At 35.0% G+C, this 27,172-nt stretch overlaps 2 protein-coding genes and 1 non-coding gene across 5 annotated transcripts; 1 reads left to right on the forward strand and 2 right to left on the reverse strand.

The window, feature by feature from the left end:
- Window positions 1-2,585: 2,585 nt before the first annotated feature.
- TRNAR-UCU (transfer RNA arginine (anticodon UCU)) lies at window positions 2,586-2,658 on the forward strand. The gene has a single exon. It is a non-coding gene; the product is annotated as a tRNA-Arg (tRNA).
- A 420-nt stretch (window positions 2,659-3,078) lies between these two features.
- LOC107825926 (nicotinate phosphoribosyltransferase 2) lies at window positions 3,079-15,218 on the reverse strand. Of its 3 annotated transcripts, none has more exons than XM_075229729.1 (16): window positions 14,997-15,218; window positions 14,671-14,853; window positions 13,239-13,386; window positions 12,549-12,668; window positions 12,276-12,410; window positions 12,122-12,183; window positions 10,858-10,933; window positions 9,785-9,886; window positions 8,515-8,631; window positions 8,098-8,156; window positions 7,109-7,283; window positions 4,788-4,922; window positions 4,580-4,678; window positions 4,384-4,492; window positions 3,637-3,749; window positions 3,079-3,337 (listed from the first exon to the last, which is right to left on the reverse strand). In XM_075229729.1, the coding sequence occupies exons 2-16, from the start codon at window positions 14,838-14,840 to the stop codon at window positions 3,260-3,262; spliced, it is 1,698 nt and encodes a 565-aa protein (XP_075085830.1). In that variant the 5' UTR covers window positions 14,841-14,853; window positions 14,997-15,218; the 3' UTR covers window positions 3,079-3,259. The 3 variants fall into 3 exon arrangements, with proteins under 3 accessions (XP_075085830.1, XP_075085831.1, XP_075085832.1); XM_075229730.1 differs by having other exon boundaries at window positions 14,671-14,863; window positions 14,997-15,216; XM_075229731.1 differs by having other exon boundaries at window positions 14,671-15,008.
- A 4,978-nt stretch (window positions 15,219-20,196) lies between these two features.
- Window positions 20,197-26,681, reverse strand: LOC107825927 (uncharacterized). The gene is made up of 7 exons (XM_075230382.1): window positions 26,475-26,681; window positions 24,920-24,990; window positions 22,602-23,729; window positions 21,810-21,860; window positions 20,945-21,019; window positions 20,732-20,869; window positions 20,197-20,646 (listed from the first exon to the last, which is right to left on the reverse strand). Exons 3-7 carry the CDS (start codon window positions 23,640-23,642, stop codon window positions 20,515-20,517), a joined length of 1,437 nt encoding a protein of 478 aa, XP_075086483.1. The 5' UTR covers window positions 23,643-23,729; window positions 24,920-24,990; window positions 26,475-26,681; the 3' UTR covers window positions 20,197-20,514.
- Between the last annotated feature and the right edge of the window lie 491 nt (window positions 26,682-27,172).

The raw sequence follows: 27,172 nt of genomic DNA on the forward strand, positions 1-27,172 counted from the left end.
TTCGTCTCTTTCTCTTTTGCAAGGTGTACAACCAGTGCTACAACAATGGCAGCCACCATAAATAAGAAGCTACCACAACAATGGCAGCCACCATAAGATTCCTCCATCTACGCCCCAAAACCAAATCCACTTTCCCTCGTTTCTTCTCTTCTTCATCAAATCTTGAACCCCCTCATGTCCCAACCACCCCTTCAGAACCACTCCACCACCAATAATAAACACAATCTCTACCCCCTGAACCCTTCTCGTTTTCCTCCATCGCCAACTAAAATCTTTCCTCCATGTTTAACATATCATAATAGTAACGAATCTTGAAGATGAAGGAAATAGAACTGAAGAATTGTATAATTTCAGCCATTTTCAAGAAATATAATTCTTTTTTCGATTTATGTAAAATGGGTCTTAATGGTAGAAAAAGAACCAAAAGAATTTTTATAGCCACTCTTAAAGAAAATTTACAAGTTATTTGATTAATTCTTTATGATGAGTTTAATAGATTAGTAAATTACATGTTAAGAAGATGAAAAAAGGGGAAGGTATTGGGAGAAAACAAAGAGGAAAACGAGGAGAGGGGGTATGTCACGAGGAAGAAGAAGAGAGGGAGAGGGTGGGGTTATGAGGACCCACTAATTAAAAAAAAAAGAAAATATATAAAATTTTGACACGTGAAATTTAAACATATTTGGGAATGCTTTTTCAAAGGTTCACACTCTTATCTCTGTTGTTACCAAGCACGCGCGTGCCACTTAGCAAAAGTGATGTGTCTTAGATACACTTTAAAAAGGTTGAGTGTGTAAAGTAATATTCGTTCCCAAAAAGTATATAACAGAAATTTAGGCCATAGGTCATGTGACTACTTATGTATTTTGCCATTAAAGAGCAAATAAAGATGCATTGGCTTTCATGGCGACGCCTTTGTGAACAAAGATATTGAAGGTACGAGTTTTTGTAACAGTATTATCTTAATACTGCTATGTTTGGGAGTAGGGTTCGAGATTTCTCACTGAACATGAATTGAATTGATATACAATAGTGATTCTATTGATGATGAAGAAAGATATTCTTGGTTCAGTTCTCCACTTAAATAATAGAAAATAGGATTGATCAATTTTATTGAGTCTTGACTCATAGTGATTATTTATCAAAGAGTGATTCTGGTTATCAAATGATTAAACAATCGAAAGCAATTTACTTATGATACTTAGTTGACATTTATAAAAAGTATCTAATGAATTATATATTCAGTGCCTCATGTTTAGTAGAATGACGGATATTCCTTCCTCATCTTCAAAACTAAATATTTTCAATCATAGACTTTTTTATCGGTTAAATTAGGCCACAATTCTAATTATGTATGAAAGAGCATATTGCATTCTAAGGAGCTATTACAAAATGGTATTAGGTGAAGAGTAGAAAATAGCGAAAAAATTAGTATGGGCAACGACCCTTGGCTACTTTCAAAGAATAATTTTTTTCTCAAAAGTCATTTATCCGTGGAATCTCAAGACATGTGAGTTAAAGATCTATTTTGTGAAGATACCAGAAGGTGGGATAAAAATATAATTTCTCTATCTTCAAAGCAAAAATAATTTGTATTATTTCAATTAGTGTAGGGATAGCCGTAGGGGCGGACGCACATTCAATGAAGCGATGTCACGCGATACCGTTTCATCGGAAAATTTTACTAAATATATATATTAATATTGTGAGTAACGAATAAGTAGAAAAAAATGACACTACTTGACACGAATTATCTCCTGACGCATTGGTTATGTGCTTGATTTTGCTCTAAGAGGTCGGAGTTTCAAACCTCAACTAGCATTTTTTTTTTCCAAATATTTGAGAGAATCTCTATGATTAAAAAATTGTGATTAAATAGAATTGAACTGACCTTTTTTAACTTAAGACTCAACAAAACCAAAGAACTGCTAAGGGTTAATATATTATAAAATCTTATAATACATTAATTGCGAGGAACTGGACTAATCGTCAAGAATTTGATTGTAATATAGGTTTGCCATCAAATTTTACACCAATTCTCTTGCATATAAAGTAAGGATGTCAAATTTATCCTATAAAAATATAACTCGATCGATTTGTTCAAGTTTAAGCGAGTTGGACTGGTCATATATGGCGACTCAAATTAACACATCTAATCTTTTTGTCAATTTGGATTACATATTCTGTCCAAAATGACTATGGGACAAGAAAATTTGGGATGGTTTGTTAGACACAACTACGATTAAAACATGCATTATTTTAGTTTGATTTGATAATTAAATAAATTATTAAGAACAAATAAATAAACGAATCAACAACAATTTTGAGTTAGGGGAGCTTGATTATGAACCTTTATTTAGCTTAGATTATCCAACACATCGAATCTTTGGACAAATTATGACTCAACTCTCTTATTGTTACAATCAGTTTTAATCTGTCGAATTTAACTCGACTTGTTAATGCAAATTGAATTGTTCAAATGTTTTAACAGGAAAACCAATTTTAACGGTAAAGTAGGTAACATCGTGAAGGGTTTAATATTTCAGAAGTCTAAGTATTTATGTTTACAAGAGTAAACAATAAAAGCGCCCATGGCCTAATGGATAAGGCGCTTGACTTCTAATCAAGCGATTGTGGGTTCGAGTCCCACTGGGCGTGTGCTCTTTTTTTAATAATACTATAATCCAAGTGCTGGCTTTTAACAAAAGGAATTTAAAATTTATATATTAACTTACGGTGTAAGCAAGTAAGATACTCTCACCCAATTAGTACCAAGCTCGATATACTATTTATGTAAATAAGAATCCCCTTCATTATATAATTTCTTTATACAAATAGATATAAAATTGATGGGGCAATTTTACAAGTATATTTTGTACTATAACCCTTCCTATCCCAAATATGTCTATAAAGAGCAGATAATAATTGTATTAGTGTTTATAATTGATGACTTTTGTGTAATATTAATTGTTAGATTCTCGTTCTCTATGAAATATACATTTCGGTTCCATTGCCAAGAACTAAAGTAGCTAGTTGAGGAACGAAAGAAATAATGGTAGGAAATAAACAAAAACGAAAAGAGAGAAACTGACGTTTATTCACTTCTTAAATATCCAAGGGATCTTATACATTCCACTTGGAAAAAGAAAAAGAAAAAAAAAAAGGAAAATGGTGTACATGTTATTGGAAGATCCTTTTCTGAACAAACTATACTCCACTATAAAAAATCTTTCAAAAATGCTATTCTTTCTTTTGCTGATCACTGCAATTCCCCAACAGGTGCTTCATTCAGCCAGAGGAAATGGATGAAATCATACAACTTTGCGCTCACACTAACCTGCTCAGTAATTCAACCAAAACCAACAAATTTTTTTGCAAAAGAATGCTTCAGCCAGGGGGCATATGGAGTATATAATCAATCTGTTTAACTGAACCCCACATTTTCGACATGGAGCATACACACACAAAATTATATACTATACAAACATATACGTGTGTGTGAGAGAGAAATCCTTAAATTTTGAACCCATAATTTCAAAAATGTGATGAGATCAATGGTAAGAACATTAAAGGTTGAATCCATCAAAATTACAAGTTGTACAAGAATTTGAATATTGTATTTCTCATCAGCAATACCTTGTATGGTGTTGGGTTCAGCTTTCTCATGTGATCCGGTCGCATTTGCTCCAGTTGTTTAATACACCGTTCCCTGATCTCCCTCAAGGGAGGTAGGTCTTCTCGTGTTTTATCTTCAGAAATGATAAAAACAACATCAATTTTTCCATATTGAATAAATTTTTATAAGAGCAGTTGATTTGGAGGCATGGCTCTTCGGACCATTTTCACCATTGAGAAAACTGAAGTATACTTTTTGTAAACTTTAAAACTAGAACGGTAAAGAGTGCTATGAGTCCAAATCCTAGCAGAGAAAAAAAAACATTAGGGGATTTTTTTCTCATATGCCTAAGTCTTGATGAGTAGAGTTACCTAGTACTTGTACTAGTGGGAGGTAGCAACTATTCAGTAGAATAGTCGAGGTGTTCGGAAGTTGGTCTAGACACCACCAGAAAATAAAAGAATAGCACAAATATTTTAAGAATTTGACACAAGTACCATTACATGCAGCAGAATTGCCAGCAAATGCTACAGAAATTTAATATTTCAACAACAGTTTTTCCCCTTTTTTATTGTGGAAATGAGACAAGGAAAAAAGTATACAGTCTTCTTTTTGGTGGCATAGCAATAACTTGCAAAACTAACAACATGTAACTCATTAACACAGCATCCAATGTATTTTGAAATTGACAACTGTAGGGTCACATTTTTTCTCAGAAAATTTTCCAGCTTAAAAGTTACTATAACTCTAGAGAAAACAAGTCTCACCTGAACTTCCAGGCCAAAAACACTTTAAAAGCTCCTCAACACGCTGGGGTACAACATATGCCCTTTTAGATTCACTAAATGGATGACGGCACAAAATTCGTTCACCTACCTGTCAATATTTCTTTCTTTGTTAACCATTGTATACACCAGATAAATCTTAAGGACCGCATTGAAAAAATAAATAAAAATAAAGTACCTTGGGAAGTGGTTCATTTTCACCGGCCATTATGTCGACAAGGGGGTAGCCTTCCTTTCCATACAATCTGAAACATCGCTTTTTACATGGAATAGAGACCTAGAAAGGAAATAGAATGAACCTCCATATTCATGGAATAGAGAGGAAATAGAATGAAATCCATATTGGATCTCAAATGCCTACAGAGTGTAGCATAGCTTCAGCAAACCTTTGTAACATCTTCAGAAAGTTTGATCCTTGGTTGATTATTTATCTCAACCAACTTGAAAACAACACCTAGAGCGGGCTGTGCGTAACAGGTAACCAAATGTGTTCCAATACCAAAAGAATCAACCTCGTGCCCCTGTTTAGGAAGTAAGTCAAATTATCTTCCTTTAATCAAGGCAAAATCGGAAGGCAGTGCATATAAATGCATGAATTCAAGCTATAGCTCAAGAATTAAAGGTTATAAAAATGAAAAGGTGTCCAGTTGGGAGTTTGTACTCGTGCCTCAGAATTTTTAAAACAATGAACATACACTAGGAGGTAATGCAAAAAGAAATAGAAGATTTTATTAGCATATTTTACCGATATATTCTTGCATCATTTTTCCCCGGTCGACTCTTAAGTGCTAATCATGTAAGCGAAACTAAAATGGACGTGAACCGCCATATCTTTAATTACTTAACAGTGTGTATGTTACTTAATACTAGGGATGGCAATGAGGAGGTGCGGGTGCGGGGCGGGGCGAGTTTGAACGTTAGCGGGGCGGGGCGGGTTTGAGAGTTTGCGGTTGCGGGGCGGGTTCAATTTTTAAATAAAGAAATAACGCGGAGCGGGGCGGGGCGCGGATGGGGATTTAATTTTTTGAACTAACAAAAATAAAAGGCTAAATATTAAAACACTAGTCCCAATTTCACTCAGACTTAAAACGGGTCATCTCTCTCAGACGCAGAGACGCTCCTTAGTCCTCTCGCAGTCTATATGGAGCAGCTTCTTAGTGAATAGGTACTCGTCCCTCGTCCACACCGAATTTCTAGACCCAATTCGACGCCCCCACTGAATTTCTCCTAGTCCGCATCGTAGTAGACTTCATCCTACTACTTTGGAGGCTTTAATGTGTGCTCGCACTTGGTTATGGAACGAAATAAATGGTAAGTGATTTTTTCAATGACTTGTAATATTAATAGTGATTTTCAATTTTTAATTCTATATATGTTTCTTTTTAAGTTTGGCTTCAACGGTCGACAAAGTTTCATGTCCAACATTACTTGACGAAGAGGAAGAGCCGGATTCAAGTTGGCTTACTGGTCGATAGAAGAGGAAGAGAATGTCATTTGTTGATACAATTTCTTTTTGATTCAAGTTGGCTTACTGTAGTTTGTTGATACAATTTCTTGTGGTTTTGTAATTTGAATTTGATAGATTTTGTTGAGTATAGACCTTGCTGTCTTGCTGAGCAGTTCAGATTTTGTGGCTTACTGTAGTTTGTTGATGCAATGGTTTATGATCATTGCAATGGAAAGGGGCAATGGATGATCTGAAATATCTGAATCAGTTGAACTCAATAAAGCTACTGCTCCTATGCCTTTTGAGATGTGTTTTTGCTTCAACACTGGATTCAAAATTGAGGATCAGCCTTGTTGGTTCTGGCAATATTAAGTTTTCAAGTTCAACCTCTAGTGTTCCAACGCATTTGCTATATTTCCTTTGTAGCTTAATTGACACAATATTAATCAATAATATGTTTGTATATAGGATTCCTACTCCAGTAGTTAACTAACTGAGGTGTCTTTATTACTACTCAGCTTGTTTCAAAAATATAATGTTGTGATTGGCCTATTCTCTTTAGTTCAAAAACAAATGGTACTATTGCCTTTTTTCCTTCTTTTCAGCTTAATCACGATGAATGCTACAGAATCCAAGTGAATCAGTTTGTTTCTACTGTTAATCTTTTAATGTTAGGATCCTTTGGCCTTATTTGGAAAAGTAAAATCAATGATGAGTCATTTTCTAGGATATGTACAAAGTAAAATAAGAGCATGTGCATTTTCCTTCTAGTGGAAGTAAGGAAAGAAAGGGGTTTTGAATATAAAAATTGTGGGACTCAATAAAACCCCTTTTGTAATGCAAATTGTTCTATAGGGAAAACCACTGGATTTAGAGGCAAAAGATGGGAATTTAAGAACAATTTGGATATAATTAATTGTTTTGTTAAAAAAATCAGATTTAAGTCTAGCTTTATAAAAAAGAAAGAATTTTTATAAAAACAAATTTGCGGGGCGGGTTTAAATTGCGCGGGTTCAGACAGAACCCGCACCGCCTGCCATTCCTACTTAATACCTAGCTCACCCCTCACTGCTCTAGTTGCAATGTTTACCATCCAAAACGCTCCCCCCACCCCCCCCCCCAAAAACCCAAAATCAAGAAAGATGCCGCTTGCTGCCCTTCACGCATTGGCCTTTACGGGAACAGGAGACATGATAAAGATCGAATAACATAGGACAAGATTCTGTTATTATGCCTGTATTATATTCCTGATGCTCTAACCTGTTTATTTAGCGCATCCAGTGTTTCCTCATTAAGGTCATTGCTAGCCGTGATGCTCATCTTTCCAAAACCAGACACTCCAAACACCTTTTCAATAGTTTGAAAGAATTTCCTGGCTTCACATGACTGATAAGCAAGATCACCAGAGTCTAATCTAATGCCAACTGCTCTATACCTGCAAATATAACGTAAAAACAACATAAAAAGAATATATATATAAGGCATGGCCGTGTTCCAATGACCACAGTAGAAATACAAATGCAACAATAAGAAAGACTTGGTCAAACAAACTATGGTTTCAACTAAAACAATAAATCCTCAGAGGAGAGAACAATTGATTAGGACAGCAAAAGGAGGTAATCATGCTGAGTTCTTATAATTGGCATAGCCCTTATAATTAAGAAAGAAAACTGTGTGCTTTGTCGACCAAGCAAAGTGGACAATTTTCCTAAACACAATGTGCTAAAGGGAAAGAATTTTCCATAACCTAAAAACAATGTGCTAAAGGGAAAGAATGACCTTGGATCTCTAAGGAGATTCGCAACTCCTTTCTGTTTTTCAGCTCTTTCTCTCTCTCTTTTTCCCTTTTTTTTGGGGGGGGAGGGGGAGGGAGGGATAAGGTCTACGTACACACTACCCTCCCCAGACCCCATTTATGGGATCAAACTAGGTTTTTTGTTGTTGTTGTTTTGGGGGGGGGGGAGGAATCTACATCTTCAGAAATATGTGAGATCTATCTATTTCTAGAAAAACTGTTCTTTATATTGTAGCTAAATCATTAACTGCAAAGATAAACAATACAAAGCATGAGGAAATCAGATTAAAAATAGCACTAGGAGTTCTAGCTGCCATTTCCTCTTCCATAGGTACAATATTACAAAACTTTCAATAGCACACCTTTCAATATATTAAGCATCATATGAAGCAGCGGACATGCATGAAAGGCCAAATGTGTAAATTAAATAGAACTTATCAAGTGAAGCACTTACCCCAAATCATTTAGTGCAAGCGCAACTGCACAAAAATTTGGAACACCACTTCTCATGACCTGTTAAAGTACATGTTATAGAAGGTCAACATCAACAAGAAAGTTGATAGGATGCCAAAGCAGAATGTAATCCAAGAAGAGAGTGGAAATGCACCATAATACAAATTATAAAATTAATTCAAAATAATCCTATAAGCTGAAGTTTAGGCCTCAGCTGATAACTGGATACCATGAATATACTGTTCTCTTCCAAGTAGATTTCCTTAGTTTAAGATACTGACGCAACTTAAATTTGTGCTCTTTCAACTACACATCCTTAGTTTATAGATACACATCCTTAGTTTATAGATAAGAAGGCCAAATCCTAAACAAAAAACAAAGTAAAGCAGTGACATAAGAAATTTAAAGGTGCACTTACATCATAAGTGTCTACAAGGGCCAAAAAACTTCCAGGAAAGGCAAGCCCATATGAGGTGAAAGCTGCTAATTCACTTTGGTTTGTCTCACTGAAAATTCCACCTAATAAGCGTGACCCCTGAAGATAACACAGTCATCATAACAATCACATCCAAGCTCAAGAGGAAGAGAAGAAGCATCAACCACCTTCATCAACTTAAATTTTGATGATTATCAAGATTTGAGAGTTGCTCAATTTTGATAGAGTATCAATCGCTTGCAACCTCTGATAGAGGAAGGGAACAGGAAAATAAGGGAGTACGTTCAACTATATTAGAAGGATTTAAATAAAGATCTGTTCAGGAACCACGAAAATGCCCAGATAATACTCAGAAGATTTTGTTTTGTTTTGTTTTGTTTTTCAGCTTCATTATGGGAGCGACAAGAGAAATCTGCAATGGATGAAATTGTCTCCATGTAATCACTCATATTATAATAATATTTATTGAGTTTTGTTATTAATTCTGATACCTAACTTAATACTCAGAAGATTTTGTTTTGTTTTGTTTTGTTTTTCAGCTTCATTATGGGAGTGACAAGAGAAATCTGCAATGGATGAAATTGTCTCCATGTAATCACTCATATTATAATAATATTTATTGAGTTTTGTTATTAATTCTGATACCTAACTTGTTTTGAAAGTAGATAATTCGAATGAGAATGGGAGGGATGAAGGGGCACGACCTAGAACGATGTGCTACCACTTATTGTACAGACACTTGAAATGGCATGTGGACTAAACTCACTCAAGTTCAACAGTAATTTCTCCAAAAAGTTTCTTTCAAATGGGAATCACACATTGGGGATCACAAGTTAGCAATTAGCCACTTATTTAATCAACTGCTCCCCACTTCAAGCTACCACTTAGGTTAAGGTGCATTCACTTCACAAGATCAGAAAAGACAACTTATTACCCTTGCGCGGCGGGCCTACACCGATAATGAGTGAAAAGCATTTACAGCCAAACAACCATCTGAATTGGATAAACCCCCGACACTTCTTATATTAATCAAATTTTGAGTGATCATAGAAGATAGAAGCCCCAGAGTAGATTAAAATGCAAAGTAAAAAGGTGAAGCCCAAATAAAGGATACTTGATAGTAAGGGACACATGTCAAAACGCAAAAGCAGAATGAAATGGAAAATTTAGAACAAAATCTGATGACTGAAGATGGAAGATAACAATAAGCCAACAGGGACATAGCAGTTAAATTAAGTGGGTGAAATAATACCTTTAATTTATTTAGCCACGTCTTTACCAGACTAACAAAATCCTTACAAACACTAGAGCCAACATGATGTTTAAGTGATTTATCTGTGATCTCGTCTGGGCTCTGCATAATATCAGATTAAATTAGATAACAGATAACTTCTAGCCAGGGTGAGATATAGAGCAAAATATTATAAGTATTGAGCATCTAGAGACCATTATAATCCATATAGTCTGTATTTTAGTTGTGTTTATCTTCATTATGAACAAGACGAACCAGACATAACCAATCAATTGAAAGAACCAAACCTTGAAATTAGAAACCACGTATGTCGAAAACCTGGCCTCACTAGTCGACAGCTAACAACTCACTTGCCAAGAAGTGCTAAAGCCAGAAATGAAGATTGCTTTACCATATGGAAAACAAGAAGCACATACGTGGGAATTCTAATTCACATAAAACAGATTTCACTTCAACTTAATGTAAAGATGCTCGAATATCTCATTGTCAAGCAACAATCCATGACTAAGATTATCAAGTGATGCAAGTATATGTCACTGTAAGTATACTTGTTCCCCGAGAAATCTTTGTCTGGCAGCCCCTTCCAACAATCAAGGGCACTATTACAGAGTTCACATCAAAATCAATTATACGTCAATCCCAAGCCTCTATTACAGTTTTCAAGAAAAAGAAATTTTAGCAACCAAAATCAATTATTTCCCAATATCCAAATCAGACTTCTCCTATGACTATCCCAGAAGTGTTACAGAATAAATGGTTTTGTGTGCATCTAAATTAACTAGGAAGAATCTAGATGATGACCTGCATCTACGGAAATAACAGTAACGGTGATGATAATAATAATTTAAGATGTGGAATGAAGGCAAACTAGCATTCATGGAAAAGGACAAAGATGAAAGTAAAAGATTTAATGTTCTAAAACACCTTTCAGTTATGCTCCTTATAAAAGGCCAAGTCTCTAAGCAAATATCATTGTGAGTTGTGTGTGACAAACAAACTTACGAAACACTTACACACTAAACATACCATTTATATTACACAGAAGGCAAAGTTGTCGCAAAGGTTCCACCTACCAGAAATGAGCTAACGAAGGCATGGGAATGTGTTCCACGCAGTGGGATTCCAAATAACTTCCCAGCTGCCACATTGCTGTCAAACAAAGTTTCCAAGGGAGATATGATCTTCATGGCTAAATTTATATGATAAAAAATTTAAATCTCAAAAAAAAAGGAAACAAGTATCACAATGTTCTGGGTTTCACATTCTTCCTATTAAAACATTTTTTTTTAAAAAGCTAAAAAAAAGAACATTAAATTGCAGCAAATACAACAGTTGAAGATAATCTCAGCAGTTAGAGTGCTTATCAAGAGAATTTATTCATCTTATTAATCAAAGCACATCGTGAAAGCAAAAGGTAAATGAAAACTTATGTTAGAATGATCTCAACTAATGTCATCCACCCATAACAAGAGCTAACATGATGTTCCTTTTGCACTTGACTCTCCGATGTACAACAACAACAACAACCCAGTATAATCCCACTAGTGGGGTCTGGGGAGGGTAGTGTGTACGCAGACCTTACCCCTACCCTAGGATAGAGAGGTTATTTCCGATAGACCCTCGGCTCCCTCCCTCCAAGAACTCCCAACCTTGCTCTTGGGGTGACTCGAACTCACAACATCTTGGTTGGAAGTGGAGGGTGCTCACCACTAGAGCAACCCACTCTTGTCATCCTTTTTTAGAAAATGTTCAATTTTATTTCTGGAAGAGCTAACACAATTCCTTTACCTATTAAAATAAATTTTGGAACTTAATAGCTTTCGATTTTTTTCTAATAAAAAAAATTAACGAGGATGCTGACTTCTTATATATTGTGTGAGCTTGCTCTCTTGCTGGTTCATTACCCCAATAAAAAAGGAGGGTTACAGTAGGCTAGCAGTCACCTTATAACAAGTCAATTTATGATGGATCCTCACTATACATATGAGCTTAAATGAGCGACAAAGACAATGAGGATTCATATAGCCGAGCCCAACTTGCTTGGGGTTGAGACCTAGTTGTTGCTGTTGTTGTTGCTGATGGTGACTTCCTATGAACTGCTTTTTCAGAAATCTGGCAGTCGAGAGCGTTCTCAATTATACCAGTTACAGTGGCACATTTGCAATGTTATGACTGGTTGTAAGATTCTTAAATTTTTTATTCAAAATTAAAATTTAAAAAAAAAAAAAAGGATGTCCAGAATGAATTCAAAAACTGCATCTCACTTAGAAAGAAGAATAGATAGTGGCACTATTTCATGAAAGCAGATTACAACAGGAGACTTGTGTACGGAATCACCTTGTTGCATCAAATCCTCCCATGTAGCAATATTTCGAAGCTGATATACCACCATCAGGACCCTACTTATGAAGAAGCAAAGATCACAGCAAAATTTGTAAGAGAGACCTTCCAATTTCAAGTTATCAGAAAGAAATATCAAAAATAAAAAGACCTGTGCTCTTCGAAGCCCAAATTCCAGCAGCAGCTTGGACTTTCCAGCAACAAAACGATGTCTTGCAGCATTAGTAGTGACTAGCGATGCATAGTTTATGAGGTTGACAAAAGCAGTTTCCAGTAGTTGAACCACCTTTTGAGATTCAAAAGCAATCACCAGGCACATTAAAATTGGACATAAATTTGAGAAAATGTATGGAACATAATTACTGAGAACAATGCATCCTTCACATTCAAGCATGAATAAAAGGATAATTTAATCAATACTCACAGCAATTGGCCCTTCAATCCTCATCAGCGGTACCTTGGGAAAGACAACTGATCCTTCAGGTATAGAATATATCTCAACATCTGAACAGTTAATTCCTCGAAGGTAGTCATAGAAGGCATCCTACAAAAGCCAATCACAGATGCTTATTACTCATGCACTTAAAACTATAGGTATGTCAAATTATTCTTTAAGAGGTCTTTTGGTTTAGAAATAAGTTATGTGTGGATTGTAATACAGGGCATTAATAATGCAGGGATTAGTAATACAGTGATTGTAATGCACAGATTAAACAACATCAAAAGAGCAAATGCAAGATTATAAGTAAGACTGTTTTTGCCAAAACTATCGAGATACACTTCGATATGTTTCCAAAACAACATCTGGAATAGAAGTAACAATTCGAATGGGCCACCAGTTCACTCATAGCCATTCATGCTTATAGTAATCTCATTAATCACCCGGGTTTTACACGAATGGAGATAAACATATTTCACTAAGGTATCATGAAGCAGGAAAATCATTAATCCTCCGGAATTCATGCACAAGTTTCCAATAATGACATATAAAAAAAATAAAAACAACTATTAACCCTAAAAGGAAAAAAGGATACAGGCATATTTATGTCACTAGTCAAAAATAACTTTTACACACATTAAAGCTGCTTATTTACTTTGTCAATAATGAACCTACCTCACACGTTGGGGGCAATGATGACCTGATAAAAGTTATCTCGTCCTCAGCTAATTTGAAATGAGCAATAAACTTTATGCATTCTTCTAACCCAGCGAAAATTGTGTATTCACCACCAAACGGATTCTTCCGAAAATACAAGTCAAACCTGAAATATTCAATCAGATGGGAATAAGTCATTTTGTAGCTCAGTTGTTCTTAGATGAAAAGACATTTGCTAGACAAAAAAAATAAGAATGTTAGTGTTGTAGAAATCAGTGTTATCAAAGGCGAAAAGTGCAAAAAAGCTCTAAGGTCCGTTGGGGCTTTAAGCGCAAAGCGCAACTAAAGCGTGAGCTTTAATGGAAAAAGGCACAACCGAAGAAAATGTAAAAATATGTATATGTAGTCCAAGACTAATAATTATAAGTATGAATAACAAATATATGGACAAAGAAATTGAAAAACAATTACGATAAAGCAAAATATCAGTTGTTTAATGTCGCCTTTTCAGGATTATATTCATTGGCAAAGACAAGTATGCCTTAGAGCCTTGATGCGACACTAAAGCGCCCACAAAGCGAGGCGAAGCGCTAAACGTGTTTTGAGCCTTGCTTCAGGGCTTAAGCGCGCCTTTGACAACACTGGTAGAAATTAAAAATAAGCAAATAATGGTGTCCCTCTTCTAACAGTGTTGTTCACGACTTCACTCATATAAATATGGTGGAGCAAGCAGAGATCCTGAGTTCGAATCTGAATATCATCCATTACTCCAAACGCTTTCACATGTTAGGGAGAAGCAAGAATTAGACCATACGTAAGAAGGCATGTTGCCCACATAAAATTAATAAATAAATGTTTCCTGTTTTTTTCTTTTCAATAAGGCATTGAGATAAATAAACAGTTAGAGGTGTCATCTAACTGAAAAAAAGAACTCATAGAAACATTTATGAGGTGTCATCTTCAATCGAGACAATGATCAATAACAATTTTACAGTTTGATCAACAATCCAAATCAATAATTTAATGCCAGAATTGAAACTCAATAATTGTCATTAATTCATTTTTTTTTTTGAACACCAAGAAATTCTTGAGGGCCAATTGCGCTGAGGCAGAGCCAAAAACTCTGACAAGGGGATTCAGAAAAATCCAGATATACCACACCTAGGATCTGAACCTGCATTTCTCTTATCTTCAGGGATTAAAAATTTTATATACACATAAAAAGAATAATTTTCACCATATTGCTCTGTATAACTTTCTGATTAAGGGGATTCAACCGAACCCCTTCCATGCATGTGGTTCCGCCACTGCGCCAGTGGCGCATGGTTCGAACCTCGTGGATAATTGTCATTAATTCATTATATCAAACACATCAAATGCATGGTAAATAAAGAAATGCAACATAAAATTAAGAGGCATTTATGTGAAAATGGGAAATGCAGGCACTCACACGGCTCGTTCATCGTGTTTTCCAGCTTTCCAATAAGAATAGGCCATAGTAAACTGATAAAGATCTGTTAAAAGAGGTGTCACCATTGGATTGGTCGGCCCACTAATAACCGCACACTTATTAGGCTGTGTTTGTTCTTTCTTCAACCCATTAGCTACTGCAGCCGCCATGATTGAATCTCCTCTACGGAGTCCTACGATTAGTAATTTATAGACGAAGGAAGCGAAAAGGGACAACCTTGTAGAACACGGTTTCGATGGAATAAAAACAAAATTGTTCTCTGGTACAACGTTAACAACTAAGTGGAGATTATTTTGTAAACTTACGATCGATGAGAGTTAATCTTTTGGCCTTTAAATGTCACCAAACAATTCCGTGCAGGTGCAGGTGCCGGTGCCGGTGCCTGCCGCTTCTTCCCTGCTGCAAGAAACAGAGGAAGAGAGGAAGATGGAGGCCCAGCTGTTTGATATAAGTTTCAGTTTTCGGCCTTTGATGTCACCAAATGCTACACTTCTCGCTTCTGGCTCCTATCTAACTGTTTGGGTTATTTTCACGTAAGTGACGGATCTACAATTTTAAACAAGTGAACGTAAGATTTTTCTTTTTCTTTTTGGGTAACAATAGACAACTAGACACGATAGTCTTAATTTGTGTGCTAGTATTTTTTTTTTTTTAATATCTCTTACTGTATTTTTTTCTATATTGTTGTTATTTGCATTACTTGGAGACGAGAGTGTATCAAAACAATCTCTCTACCTACATAAGGTAGGGATAAGAATGCGTATTACCCTCCTCAGACCCCCTATTTGTGGGATACAATAGTTTTGTTATTGTTGTATTTTTTTTATATTTCGAAATAATTTTATTTAAAATTTTTTATTTTACTCTTAATGAAATAATTTATAATTACACAAAAATTTATGACTTGTTTTATATTACAAGTTTTAAAACTCTTTCTTTATTTTTTTGAACTTTATGCTAGCCAAATTGGATCACATCGAGACAGATGGAGTGATAATTTTCAACTATAGACATAGTTCAAATGGAAATAATGTATCAGTTGAGCTCTAACTAGTCTCGGAGGATTAAACACTTTATGTGATAAAATATGGGTATAACTTGTGGCTAGGGATGAAAGCTTACCAAGATTAATAATAACATACCAGTATAATTTCATAAGTGGGGTTTGGGAAGGATAGTATATGCACAGACCTTACTCCTACCTGGCGAGATAGAGAGGCTATTTCCGATAGACCCTCGGCTCAATATAAGGTGAAAAGAGAGAGAAGGGAAGACGAGAGGAAAGAGGAAGAAGAAAGAAAGAATAGGGGGACAAAGAACGATAAGGAAAAGGAGAAAAGGACAACAACGACAACAACAACAAAAAAAATAACAAGTAAAAGAAAAAGTATCATCAAATAGTAACAAACTGGAAAATACGATACACTGAGCAAACAAAACAATAAGCAAATACTACGGGTCAAAGAATACGAAAAAAAAATAATAATACTACTAAAAAAGAATGGGGAACTCTCGATTACCTACTAGCATTTTACTCTAATCCTCGACCTCCACACCCTTCTATCCTGGGTCATGTCCTCAGTAAGCTGAAGTAGCGTCATGTCCTGCCTAATCACCAACCAAAATTGAATATAAATAAAAAATATTATATAGAATAGTAAAATAATTAAATCGCTCCGCCTTTAATTAGAGATAAAATGGATGGAAAACATTCCATGGACCTATATTATAGGTATCCCATACCAATGAAATTTATTCCACAAAAATCTAGATTAATTGAATTTTAAATAGGAGATGGTCATGGATTCAGTGATTCAGTCCAATGTTAATCTCGGGGTCCGAGGGATTAGTGGATATTGTTATTTGTTTGGAGAATAAAGAAAGACCAAAGCCTGTCCCTTTCACTAATGACCGATCGAGACTCGTGGATCTACTTCTTCCAATTGCCACTGGACATTTCTTAATTCAACTAACACCAGTTATTCTTTCTTCTTTTTTTCCTTTTTTCTTTTGTGTGTGTGTGTGTTTTGCGTCTGTAATGTGCAATAAGAGGCCAAGGAGAAATGGACGGTTGCCCTTCCAGTACGCTAGTAGCCAACAACATGCACAAGGTTTAGTTGATAACTATGACTAAACAAAGTACAATAAAATTTGGTTTTCCTTTTTGGCTGTGAAAAAGTCTCTTCTTATCTCCTTTTGTGGGGCTACTGTTAAAGATTACATGTACTACTATATGTTTTGGAATAACAGTCAAAACAATATTCACACAATGAAATTTTTTAAAAAGTTTAAGTAGTATACTCAGCAAGTAACCTTTTTAAATATTAATATCTTTAAGATCACTTGATAACAAAGAACTTTTTTATACTACTAGTTTTAGAGAACGGGCTTTACACGTGTAAATAGCGTCTGTTAGCGAGAAAATGATATACGATGAGAATAAACTATGTCTAATAGCAATTAATGTTCAAATAGATTCAACACACAATTGCAATGAAAAAATAAGTGTAAAACATTGATGTAATAAGTAAATCCAAATATGTTAAATATCTTCTAAATATGCAAACGTCAATACTTCGATTAATTAAGGTAGTGATATAACACTTGTATGCATTAAAATAGTAATATATATATATATATATACCTACTTTCTCCACATCATACACAAGAATACGGAAAGTTATGAAAGAAACAATGAGCTATCAACGCAAAAATAATCATGAGCTATATTAAATTAATTCAAATTGCGGTTATTATTCTTTAATGTAGTATCTTCTTTTTCTCCAAGCTTCTTGGCTTTATTTTGGTTATAGTTTTTCAGGCCCCATTAGTTTGCATATGCAGTTAGTTTTTTCCTCTTTACTGGCTATTGTTTTAAGCCCTACCTAAGTATTTTCCTCTTTTTACTATCTTAATAATCATAGTACTTGAAGAAAATATCTCCATTACTGAAAGTCCTAAACCCATCATCGCACAACATAGTCTTTACATAAGCATCAATTCTACTTAGATCCTCGTGTCCATAGATAAGAGATCTTAACAATTTTTTTTCTCGGTAATCTTTGCTAGGCAATCTCTTAGATGATTTGGGATATCAAAATTCTAGTAACAAAAAAAATAAGAATAAAGCAAAAGCAAAAGAGAATCACATATTGAATACGTTGCTATGGTGCTACGAGGATAATGAGTGAAATCATATTAGCATTTTTTACTCAAAAGGTGTATTTACAATAAACTTCTATTAACTTGCAATAGTATTGTCTAAAAACTAAATTTTCATCACTGAATTTTGCCAATAACTACTCCTTGAAAAATCACCGAAGATAACTAAAACTATATGATAAATTTATAGAAATTATAGTTTAATGGTTATGTCCCCGATCTCAAGATTTTCAATTTTCTTTTCATTTCTAGTCTCTTATCATTTTTTTTTGTCTCTTCTTCTTAGTAAAAATTATATCAATCGACCAGCTATCAAGGGTGGTAATTGAAATCTAATCTAAAAGGCCACCAACGAATTAATGTAGTTCTAAACCCTATCAAAAGTTAGAAAAATGTAGTTCAGAATCGTATCAAAAGTTTAAAATCCTTCAAGTTATTTTTCATAAGGACACTGCTTGCTTCTTCCTACCCTTATTTGCTTTTCAACATCTGTATCTTAAAGTATAAGCGAGTCAGTGTTCCAGCTCCCGTCAATGCAACAAAATTCTCCAAAACCCTATTGATAGATAGGATTAAACACCAACATAAAGAAGAAAATAGTGTTAGAAAACTACGAACCGCAATTAAAGAAGAACTGCTATCTAAATAAATCAACCTCAAAAATAAATTATGGAATTATTATTTTTATGAAATATTACTAACCTGTTGCGTCAAGCTGTTAATCTGCAACTTATGCACATTTGCAGCAATAATTCATTACTTACATATATGTCTTGCAGTTTTCAAACTAGAGTTTAATAGGTTCCAAATTATGAGAGAGAGAAAAACGACTTCTAAATCGAAAAGGAACAAAGAGAAGTCTCCATGTGAATTTAAAGTTTAGTAGGTTTCAAATTATGAAAAAAAAGGTCTCCTAAACCTAGAAGAATAGAAAGAAGTACTAAATATTAGGATTTATTAAATATTTATTTCTAAATATTAAAGAAATAATTAAATTACTATTTGTGAAATCAAGTTTTGAAGGGTATAAAAGTCGAACAACAGTTCGATAGAGCCTTCGTGCTTTTAATATAGTATAGATAAGTGTGTATAACTTAAACTCCATTTTAAAATAAATTTTATATGAGATGCACTACATTATGTGTGAGTTATCGCATAAATAGAATGGATATTTTTAGTTGATAGTAAATTTATCCTATTTATCGTACTAGTACCGGAAGAAGAACCGTACAAATGACATTGTGTAATCAACGAATAACAATTAACTTATCCAAATCCAAAAGCACCTTTTTTTAAATAAAAAAAAGTACTTTTTTCAAAGTTGAAGTATTTGGCCAAACTTTTTGAAAAAATATATATTTTTGAGCAGAATCAGAAGCAGTTTTGGAGAAGCATCAAAAAGTAATTTCTTTCCAAAAACACTTTTGAGAAAAATACACTTAGAAGCGGTTTTAAAAAGATTGGTCAAATACTAATTGCTGCTCAGAAGTGCTTTTCAAATTAATTAGCCAAACACAAACTGATTCTCACCAAAAATACTTTTGAAAATAACACTTTTGAGAAAAAATACTTCTCAGCTGATTTTTATAACTTAGGCCAAACAAGCTATTAAATGAAGAGTTAATACTAGACGTTTACTCTTCTCTATATAAAGGAAGGAGACTTTTGTTGCTTTTTAAGGGGGAAAATAAACTACTCTAAATTGAATATCTAGTACCACTAGTCTCATAGTACAACATAGATCTGCCCAATTCACTTAAGTTAATAGAGTTCATCAATGCATCTACCAAAATGACTATTTCTTCAAATGCTTGTGAAATAAAGTTCTTTTCAACCCTGAAAAAGAAAATACTTTCTATATTCCGTAGGACTCAGTGATCAGATTTGAGAAAAAACTCACAAGTCTGATACATATGCTAGTCTGGAAGATAGAATAAAAACCTGTTATAGTTTGATTAAACTACAAAATATACTGGTAATGTAAAAAACACCTTTATACTGGTAGTAGTGTATATAACTTGATTCCTTACTGGCACAATCTATTCTTTTAGTTTAATTTACATGCATGGTTATTTGCAAAAGATTTGCAGGAAGGGAGGGAGGAGAGCAAGATAGAGTGAAAAATGGTCAAATAGGTTTTAGGGACAAAACAAGAAAATCTATGTGGTTTACTTGTATGTATATATACATTTTTATTAGTTTCTTTTGCATGCATGTATATACTTATAAAGACATATATAGGTAGAAATTCAAATATCCATATTCACATATTCATTCAATTCAAGCACACATTCTTTAATGCAAAAAGATTGGCAAGTAAATTAAAGCAACTGAAATCCCCATAAGTATTTAATATTAATACTTAAGCAAAAACTGGCATCTCAAAGGTCCCAGCTAGCACCAACTTAATACTGAAAATCCACAAAAACAGCAAACTGGAAAAGCCCAAAACACCATTGTTCAAGCTAGAACTGAGATATCCCCAGTTACAATCTGATTAATACTGAAAAACAACAAAAGACACCAAACTGAATAAAAATTGGATAATTTTACTCCCCCGTCTTGTCCGCCAAGCCAATCAACTGAAAACAGGACTTAAAGAAAATTGTTCTTGAGCATACTAGAAACGGTTGGTCAAAACAAGAACCATGAAATACTATCTCATGGTGTCAAAGCAGTCCTTTTGCAAATAGGACAACAATTCTTGCCCCTCAGCCACTTTCTGATGCAATCATAATGGAATTCATGGCCACAATCAAGTTGTCCAACATTGTCCCCGTCGCCAAAAGTATCCTATACACATCCAAAGAGGAAAGAATCAGGTTGCAAGCAAGCTTAAAACTGAGGAGGACAGCTGAAAAAGTCTGGTGCTCCTTACCAAGCATACACAGCAGGAGTCATTGCTATCGTTCATGTTGGTCGATTGATACTTGTGCTGCTTCAGAAGTGTAGAAATAACTTTCTTCTTCAATCCGGTGCTTGCATCTCCCATATGCTCTTCAAGTGCCAGCAATTCCTAAAATACAAACCACCCGTTATTTGATTGACTACTTTAAACCATATCACACATTCATGTATTGCGAATCATTACCTCATAAGATAGATTCTCAGTATTAACATGAATGGCACCCTGTTGAGCTGCCTCGTGTTCATCTTCTTCATCTTCCTGTAATTTTGAGCTCTCAGTAGCAATGACTCATTTTGCATACCGTCTTACACAAAATTGCATGAAAACATATGAATGGAAGTTCTACATTTCACTTTGTCTTACACCAAAGTATGAAGTAGCATATCTAACACGCAACAACTACGACAACAAACCCAATGTAATCCTATAAGTGGGGACTAGGGAGGGTAGTCAGTGGCGGAGCCACCTTACAAGAAGGGAAAAAATACACTGTGTAGGTAGGTAATTTTTTTTATATGTAGATATACTATGTATTGACTCCCCTTAATTTTTTTGGTATATTTACTTTTATATATTTTGACACTCAATGAAATTTCTGGCTCCGCCACTGAGGGTAGTGTGTACGCAGACCTTACCCCTACCCTATAAAGGTAGAGAGGTTGTTTCTGATAGACCCTCGCCTCAAGGAACTGTGAAAATAAAGCAACAAACAATAGCAACAACAATGTAATAGGGTAACAGAAGAGCATATCTAACATGAGAAGATTACTATTGGCAACCCTATTTTTATGAACCACAAGCTTTTAATGTTCTTAAATCGCCAATTGGAAATGAAAATAGTATTACTAACATAGTTAGGCTAAGCCGTTACAAGTTACTCATGCAAGCATCAATCATGCTGGCAACAAGTGTAGATGATATCTCCAAGTCTTAATTCACAAAATCTTATTTTCGCCAAATAACACTAAAATGAAAAGAGGTTGAATTGGCAAGTGAGATCACACTCCTTCCTTAAAATCATACTAGGTAAAGTATGCAGAATGCTGACCTCGATAACAATGGGTTGATCTCTGCGCCCCGGCTCCCTCACAGCACCAGCCTATGTGTTGAAGTTAATTGGGTGAGAGTCACCAATAATTATAAGAAAACAAAAAGTATGCTTCAGATATGCCAAAGGAAAAGAACAATGATAATCGAAGTGAGTATTAATTAATATTTCAAAAACAGTCAACAACGCGTAGATATTATGAACACAAACCTATTTACGTGCAGTAAATGCATGTTAACAGCCTATGCACAAGCAAACACTTCATAAACCAAGCCACATACAACACAATATCTAGGAAATTCATTGTAGAAAATTCAACCAGATAAGAAGGTAATATGTACCGAAAGGGGCTCATGCTATATGTATATATATACTCTCTCTAAAGCATCAGATGGAATAATAGGAGAAAAAAATCATAACTTGTAGACTGCATGATATTCAACATCTTAAAGAATCTATAAGTTTACTAAAAGCATAATAATTAATCTTTCTAAAAAAAAAAAAAAGGACGTGTACTAAAAGCAGGTAACCTAATCATAAAGTGAAGTATACTTTGATGCATAAGAACTTCAGATATAAACACATCAACGAGATGAAGTATCTCGGAAATATTGAATGCAGTGTGTACTTAGAAGGAGAGGGCGGATTGAGGGAATATTTTAAGGGAAAACTTTTCAGCACCAAAAGATGGATGGCTAAATAAACGAGAAAATCCATGTAGGAAAGAGAATGGATTGAAAGATCAGGAAATTAAGAAACTGAACAGCATTAAGTTATGATTGAAGAACTAACCGCAGACACCAGCCTATCTCTGTTATCAGCAGCAACAGTTTCCCCAATTACAAGGGGAAGTGGTGGAGGATGAATGTCATTGAACTCTGAGCGCCTTCTCAGAAAATCAGCAATTCTTCTTGTCCTCACTCCATTTGCTGTCAAATCTGTCATTGCACCACTTGAAGGCTGAATAACAGCATTAGATTGATATCTTGAAGCAGATGGAATATCACTATGGAAGTTTGTATGTTGCTCAGTGAACATCAAATCTGTAGTGTTTTCCACCAGAGCTATCCTTGAAGCTCCAGGAAAGTGTGTACTCTGAAAAGGTGGAGCTGTTGGAGCATGCCATAAGCCTTGCATTTGAAGAGAGCTCCCGGCATTATTTGCTCTAGGGACACGAGGAACTGAAGATGTCTCTGCAAAGCTTGAGTTAGTCATCCGGCGTACAGGTGAACTACGTGTCTGAATCAAAGGCTGGAGTCCAGCTGATGTCGCATTTAGCAGAGAGGACATCCTGCACGACGGAGTTGGTGAATAGCGCTGAGTATTTCCAGCAGATATTCCATGTAGGTCTATGCTTAGCTGACGCTCCGGAAGACCGAGGCTGGTATTTCTTGCGAAGTCACTCATAGTACGAGAAGTTCCAGACATGGAAATTCCTCCTGTTGTGCCCCTAGGAGCGATCTGGTTTGACTGAATAGGAACATGACGATTTCTTGGGCAATTGCTTGAGCTTGAGCTGCTGGAAGTGCTGTCACGTGCTTTTCTCTTTCTTCCGCAAATGCACTGCTGATTATGCATCACCTCATTTAGATCAAATCCAACTGGCCCATCTATCTCAGAGTCACCGCTGTCAGGAACATATGGAACATTCAGATCTATCATAATACGGATAGAATCAGAAGAAGAGCTTTCTGAATCAACTGATGTAGTCCCATTTGCAGCCAAACCAGTACCAACGCCAAGAGCGACTGGCGGGGCTGTAGCAAAATCATTGCTACCATTAGGAGTTCCGTTAAAGGCTGTATTTCCCGCATTGGAATTGTATCTCCCCATCTGAGAATGCGTAAGAAGTTATGTGGATTACTTCAAAAGGGCTAAACCACTCTATCACAGATAATTTACTGAAATTTCTCGCCGCACCTGAAATTTTACCACGAAATACAGTGTAAATGTCTATAAAACTGGCTCAAACACGACTTTGAAAAATGAAATTAATTACATTTCGTCATACCATAGTAAACAAGAATATATAGAAGGTACGCGCACAAAGAGAGAAATAAAAGTCGAAAAGGAAAAGGAAAAACATAGAAAAAGCTCTAAAATATGTGAAATCTATAAGTAAAACTCAAACGTACATCACTTCTATGTATGTCATTTGCAATGATGTAAGAACAAGTTCGATGTAAGTTTGAGTTAACAAGGATTCTAGAGCACACATAAGCTCTTATAAATTCCAAAAGTAAAACGACGAACAATCTCGTATTATCATTTCTAATAGTAGTACAATAGAGGGAGGGGATAAGATGGGTATAAGTTGTTTGTAGAACTAAGAAGAAGAATCAATATGAGTTGCTGCGCGCTGCACCATTGCCAAATATCAAGTCTTAAGCATTAGACATCCTCAAGTTTTCTTATTTTTTATGCACAAGAACAACATAACTATTTTCAGAATGCCCTTACGAGTACGTTGTCAGCAGGATATAACCTTCCATTTGTTTGAGACATGACATTGACTTCAAAAGAATGATATAGTTTTGGAAACTCAGCAATAAATAATCTTGCGTTACAGGAAATTAAAACGTTAACCGCAACATCTTCAGAGCTTATAGTTACAAGCCAAAACACACGCTCACATTTCTACTACCATCTAGGTCAGCTTCCCCCCACCTCCAACTCCACAAAACAACAACAACAAAAACAAAAACAACAAAACCAGTGAATTCCCACAGATGTACGCAGCCTTACCCAACTCCACACCAAAAAGGAAAAGATATAAAAGTAAAAGCGGTGTGCCTATAGTGTCACATTGAGGCTATTGATTATCAAGTTGACCAAAGATCAGTTAGGATATTAATTTCCAAATTAAACTTGAAGAATTTACGAAAACTGTAAAACACATGCCATGCAAAAGTTCACAAGAAAACCACTTGCCAAATAAAGAGCAAACAAATTTTAGGATGATTGTAGCAAACACACCATATAGAGACATTGAACAAAACTTCTCAGTAATCCGCAAACCACATAAAATTGACCATGGCAAATAAATCAAAACACTGAATTAAGCAGAGAACTGAAGTTAAAATTTTTTAGTAAGCTAAGACTGGATATACCACAAATCAGCCAACACCTTTGTTGCAGGAGCGTCTGAGAATCAACGGGTCTTGCCTTTGTGGCTGGTGTGCTGCAAGAAAAAATTAAGCAACTTTAGCCTCTATTCAATAAGTTTTATAATTGAGTCTCCACACAATATGCTAGAACAAAACAAAGATATGAAAACATTTCTAAAACAAATAAAAATGGAGAAGGAATTAAAGAAAACAAGGCAAAAAACACATAAAATTTCACACATGAAATATCAGAAACAATCATATTTGAGAAGTTTAAAACGTGAAAAATTAAGACCAAAGGAAGAACAGTAACACTAAAAATAAGCAGTAGACTAATTACCACATGATACGAATGATATCATTTTGATAACAAATGGAAAAGAAAAGAATGATCCACAAGCCTTATACAGCTAAAAGGAATGTATGGACCTTTTCTCTTCCGGCTTATTTAAGTGGTACACTTAACCTCTCGAGGGCAGGAGTGTAGGGAACAACCATGATTTGCCTCTTAGAAGCATAGACTAAAACTTATGGATCTAGTGGTATTAAAACCAACATGTGGTCTCGGCTTAAAAATTTAGATTCAAACAAGCAAGTTCATACAACTTAATGAGCACATCGAGCAGTGTCACGACCAAATCTGGTTACATGTTTTATGAGAATACTTTTTCAGAGATCAGACGATGAGAGCATCTGATTAAAACATGATTTCTCTCAAAAGGCGAGGTGGCCAAAGAATTGAATTTTGAAAACCAAATCATCTATCAAAGCCTTAAGGCACATGATGATAATTGACAAGCCAGTGGATTAGTCAAGATGCACACACGCTGCGCGACACATATGTTGCCAAAAAAACACGAAAGAACCAAAAATTCGTATTCAACTTGAAAACTCTTAATCTTTTTTCTGGAAGGGAGATTCTACCATAGCTCAAGCATTTAGGCAAAGGTGGAGTCGAGAAAACCTGGTGTTGTTTGGACTTCCCCCCCCCCCCCCCCCCCCCCCCCCACACACACACACACACACCCAAAAACTTGCCAACTCAAGGTATAAAAATGATCTAGGGATGAATGACAGAACATTCATGACTTGAGACATCATCAGAAAACCAATTCTTGTTCCAAAAAGAGATGAAACAGGAAATAAATTAAATCCACAAAAACTCATCATAAACAAACCCGATACCTTTGGATTGGAGGTAGCAGGTATCCGATGGAATAATCGAGGTGCGCAGAAACTATCCCGGACACCACCATTATAAAAAAAATAATCATAAACAAGCAGGGTATGTACACATGCATGAAAACCAAAAAAACTGGTGCTAACCAATCATCAAGATAAACCAACAAGATCATTCTACTGACCCCAAAAAAAAAAGACAAAGAACCAATGAAAACCATAAACAAGACTCACCATTTCTTACAAGAAAGCAAAAAAGGAGAAATGTGTGAAAAATGAAAGGCCAAAGGGAGGGGGTGAATTTATACAAAAATTTAAGCAAGTGATTGTTGTGATTAAATTTCTCAAATTTAGAGAGTGGCAAGAAAATAATTACAACCTTTTCAAGAGTGTAACAAACCAGAGAGGAGCCTTGTGTATCACCAGCTGTATGCTGATGAAGCAGAGTAGTGAAACTGCCATTTTCTTCCTCATCAGCCACCATCTAGATTACATTTATCAGATTACATGAAATATGTTATTACTTAAAATGCTGTTAACCATTTGTCTTTTGCTTAACGATTCACTTTCCTTTGTTTGGCTTTTGCTGGGCTCATTGGTCTTTGCTCTTTTGTCCAGTAAATAAATGAATACTCCATCAATTTATTTAAGTTGACTCTAAATTTTTATTTTTATTTAAAAAAAAACAATTAATTAAAGTTGACAAAAAATTATTAAAGTTGCTCTATAATTAAAAAAATTATTTCGTCATTAACAGTAGGGCTCAAGAGAACAAAGTTTAATAAAAGATCTCATGTATTTAATTAACCCATCTCCTTATATATTTGTTGGGAATGACGGTTTTAAGACTCATTATAATTTTTTATTGTCGCAGGAGATCAATGTAATTTTCCTTCAGTTATAAGGTCTTCTCCGCAGGGATCGATAACACATAATATCACTAATTAAAATATTGGAACTTTTTGTAAGATCATTTTCGCCTGTTAATATTGTAAATGGTAACACGTGATTATTCTTTTATTTTAACGATTTCTCGTTAAAATGGTCATATAATTAAAAGAATATTTATAATATATC

The sequence above is a fragment of the Nicotiana tabacum genome, chromosome 14 (assembly GCF_000715075.1).
Source record: "Nicotiana tabacum cultivar K326 chromosome 14, ASM71507v2, whole genome shotgun sequence".
Taxonomy (NCBI): Eukaryota; Viridiplantae; Streptophyta; class Magnoliopsida; order Solanales; family Solanaceae; genus Nicotiana; species Nicotiana tabacum.

What these genes read in the sequence shown, in the direction of transcription:
- LOC107825926 (XM_075229729.1), bottom strand. Translation starts at nt 14,840, where the DNA reads ATGGCGGCTGCAGTAGCTAATGGGTTGAAGAAAGAACAAACACAGCCT. An exon ending in CCTTCGTTAGCTCATTTCTG is followed by an intron (nt 9,887 to 10,857) that starts GTAGGTGGAACC and finishes GATATTATGCAG; the next exon opens with AGCCCAGACGAGATCACAGA. An exon ending in CCCTTGTAGACACTTATGAT is followed by an intron (nt 8,157 to 8,514) that starts GTAAGTGCACCT and finishes GTACTTTAACAG; the next exon opens with GTCATGAGAAGTGGTGTTCC.
- LOC107825927 (XM_075230382.1), bottom strand. Translation starts at nt 23,642, where the DNA reads ATGGGGAGATACAATTCCAATGCGGGAAATACAGCCTTTAACGGAACT. An exon ending in GAGATAGGCTGGTGTCTGCG is followed by an intron (nt 21,861 to 22,601) that starts GTTAGTTCTTCA and finishes TTCAACACATAG; the next exon opens with GCTGGTGCTGTGAGGGAGCC. An exon ending in ATCAACCCATTGTTATCGAG is followed by an intron (nt 21,020 to 21,809) that starts GTCAGCATTCTG and finishes TCAAAATTACAG; the next exon opens with GAAGATGAAGAAGATGAACA.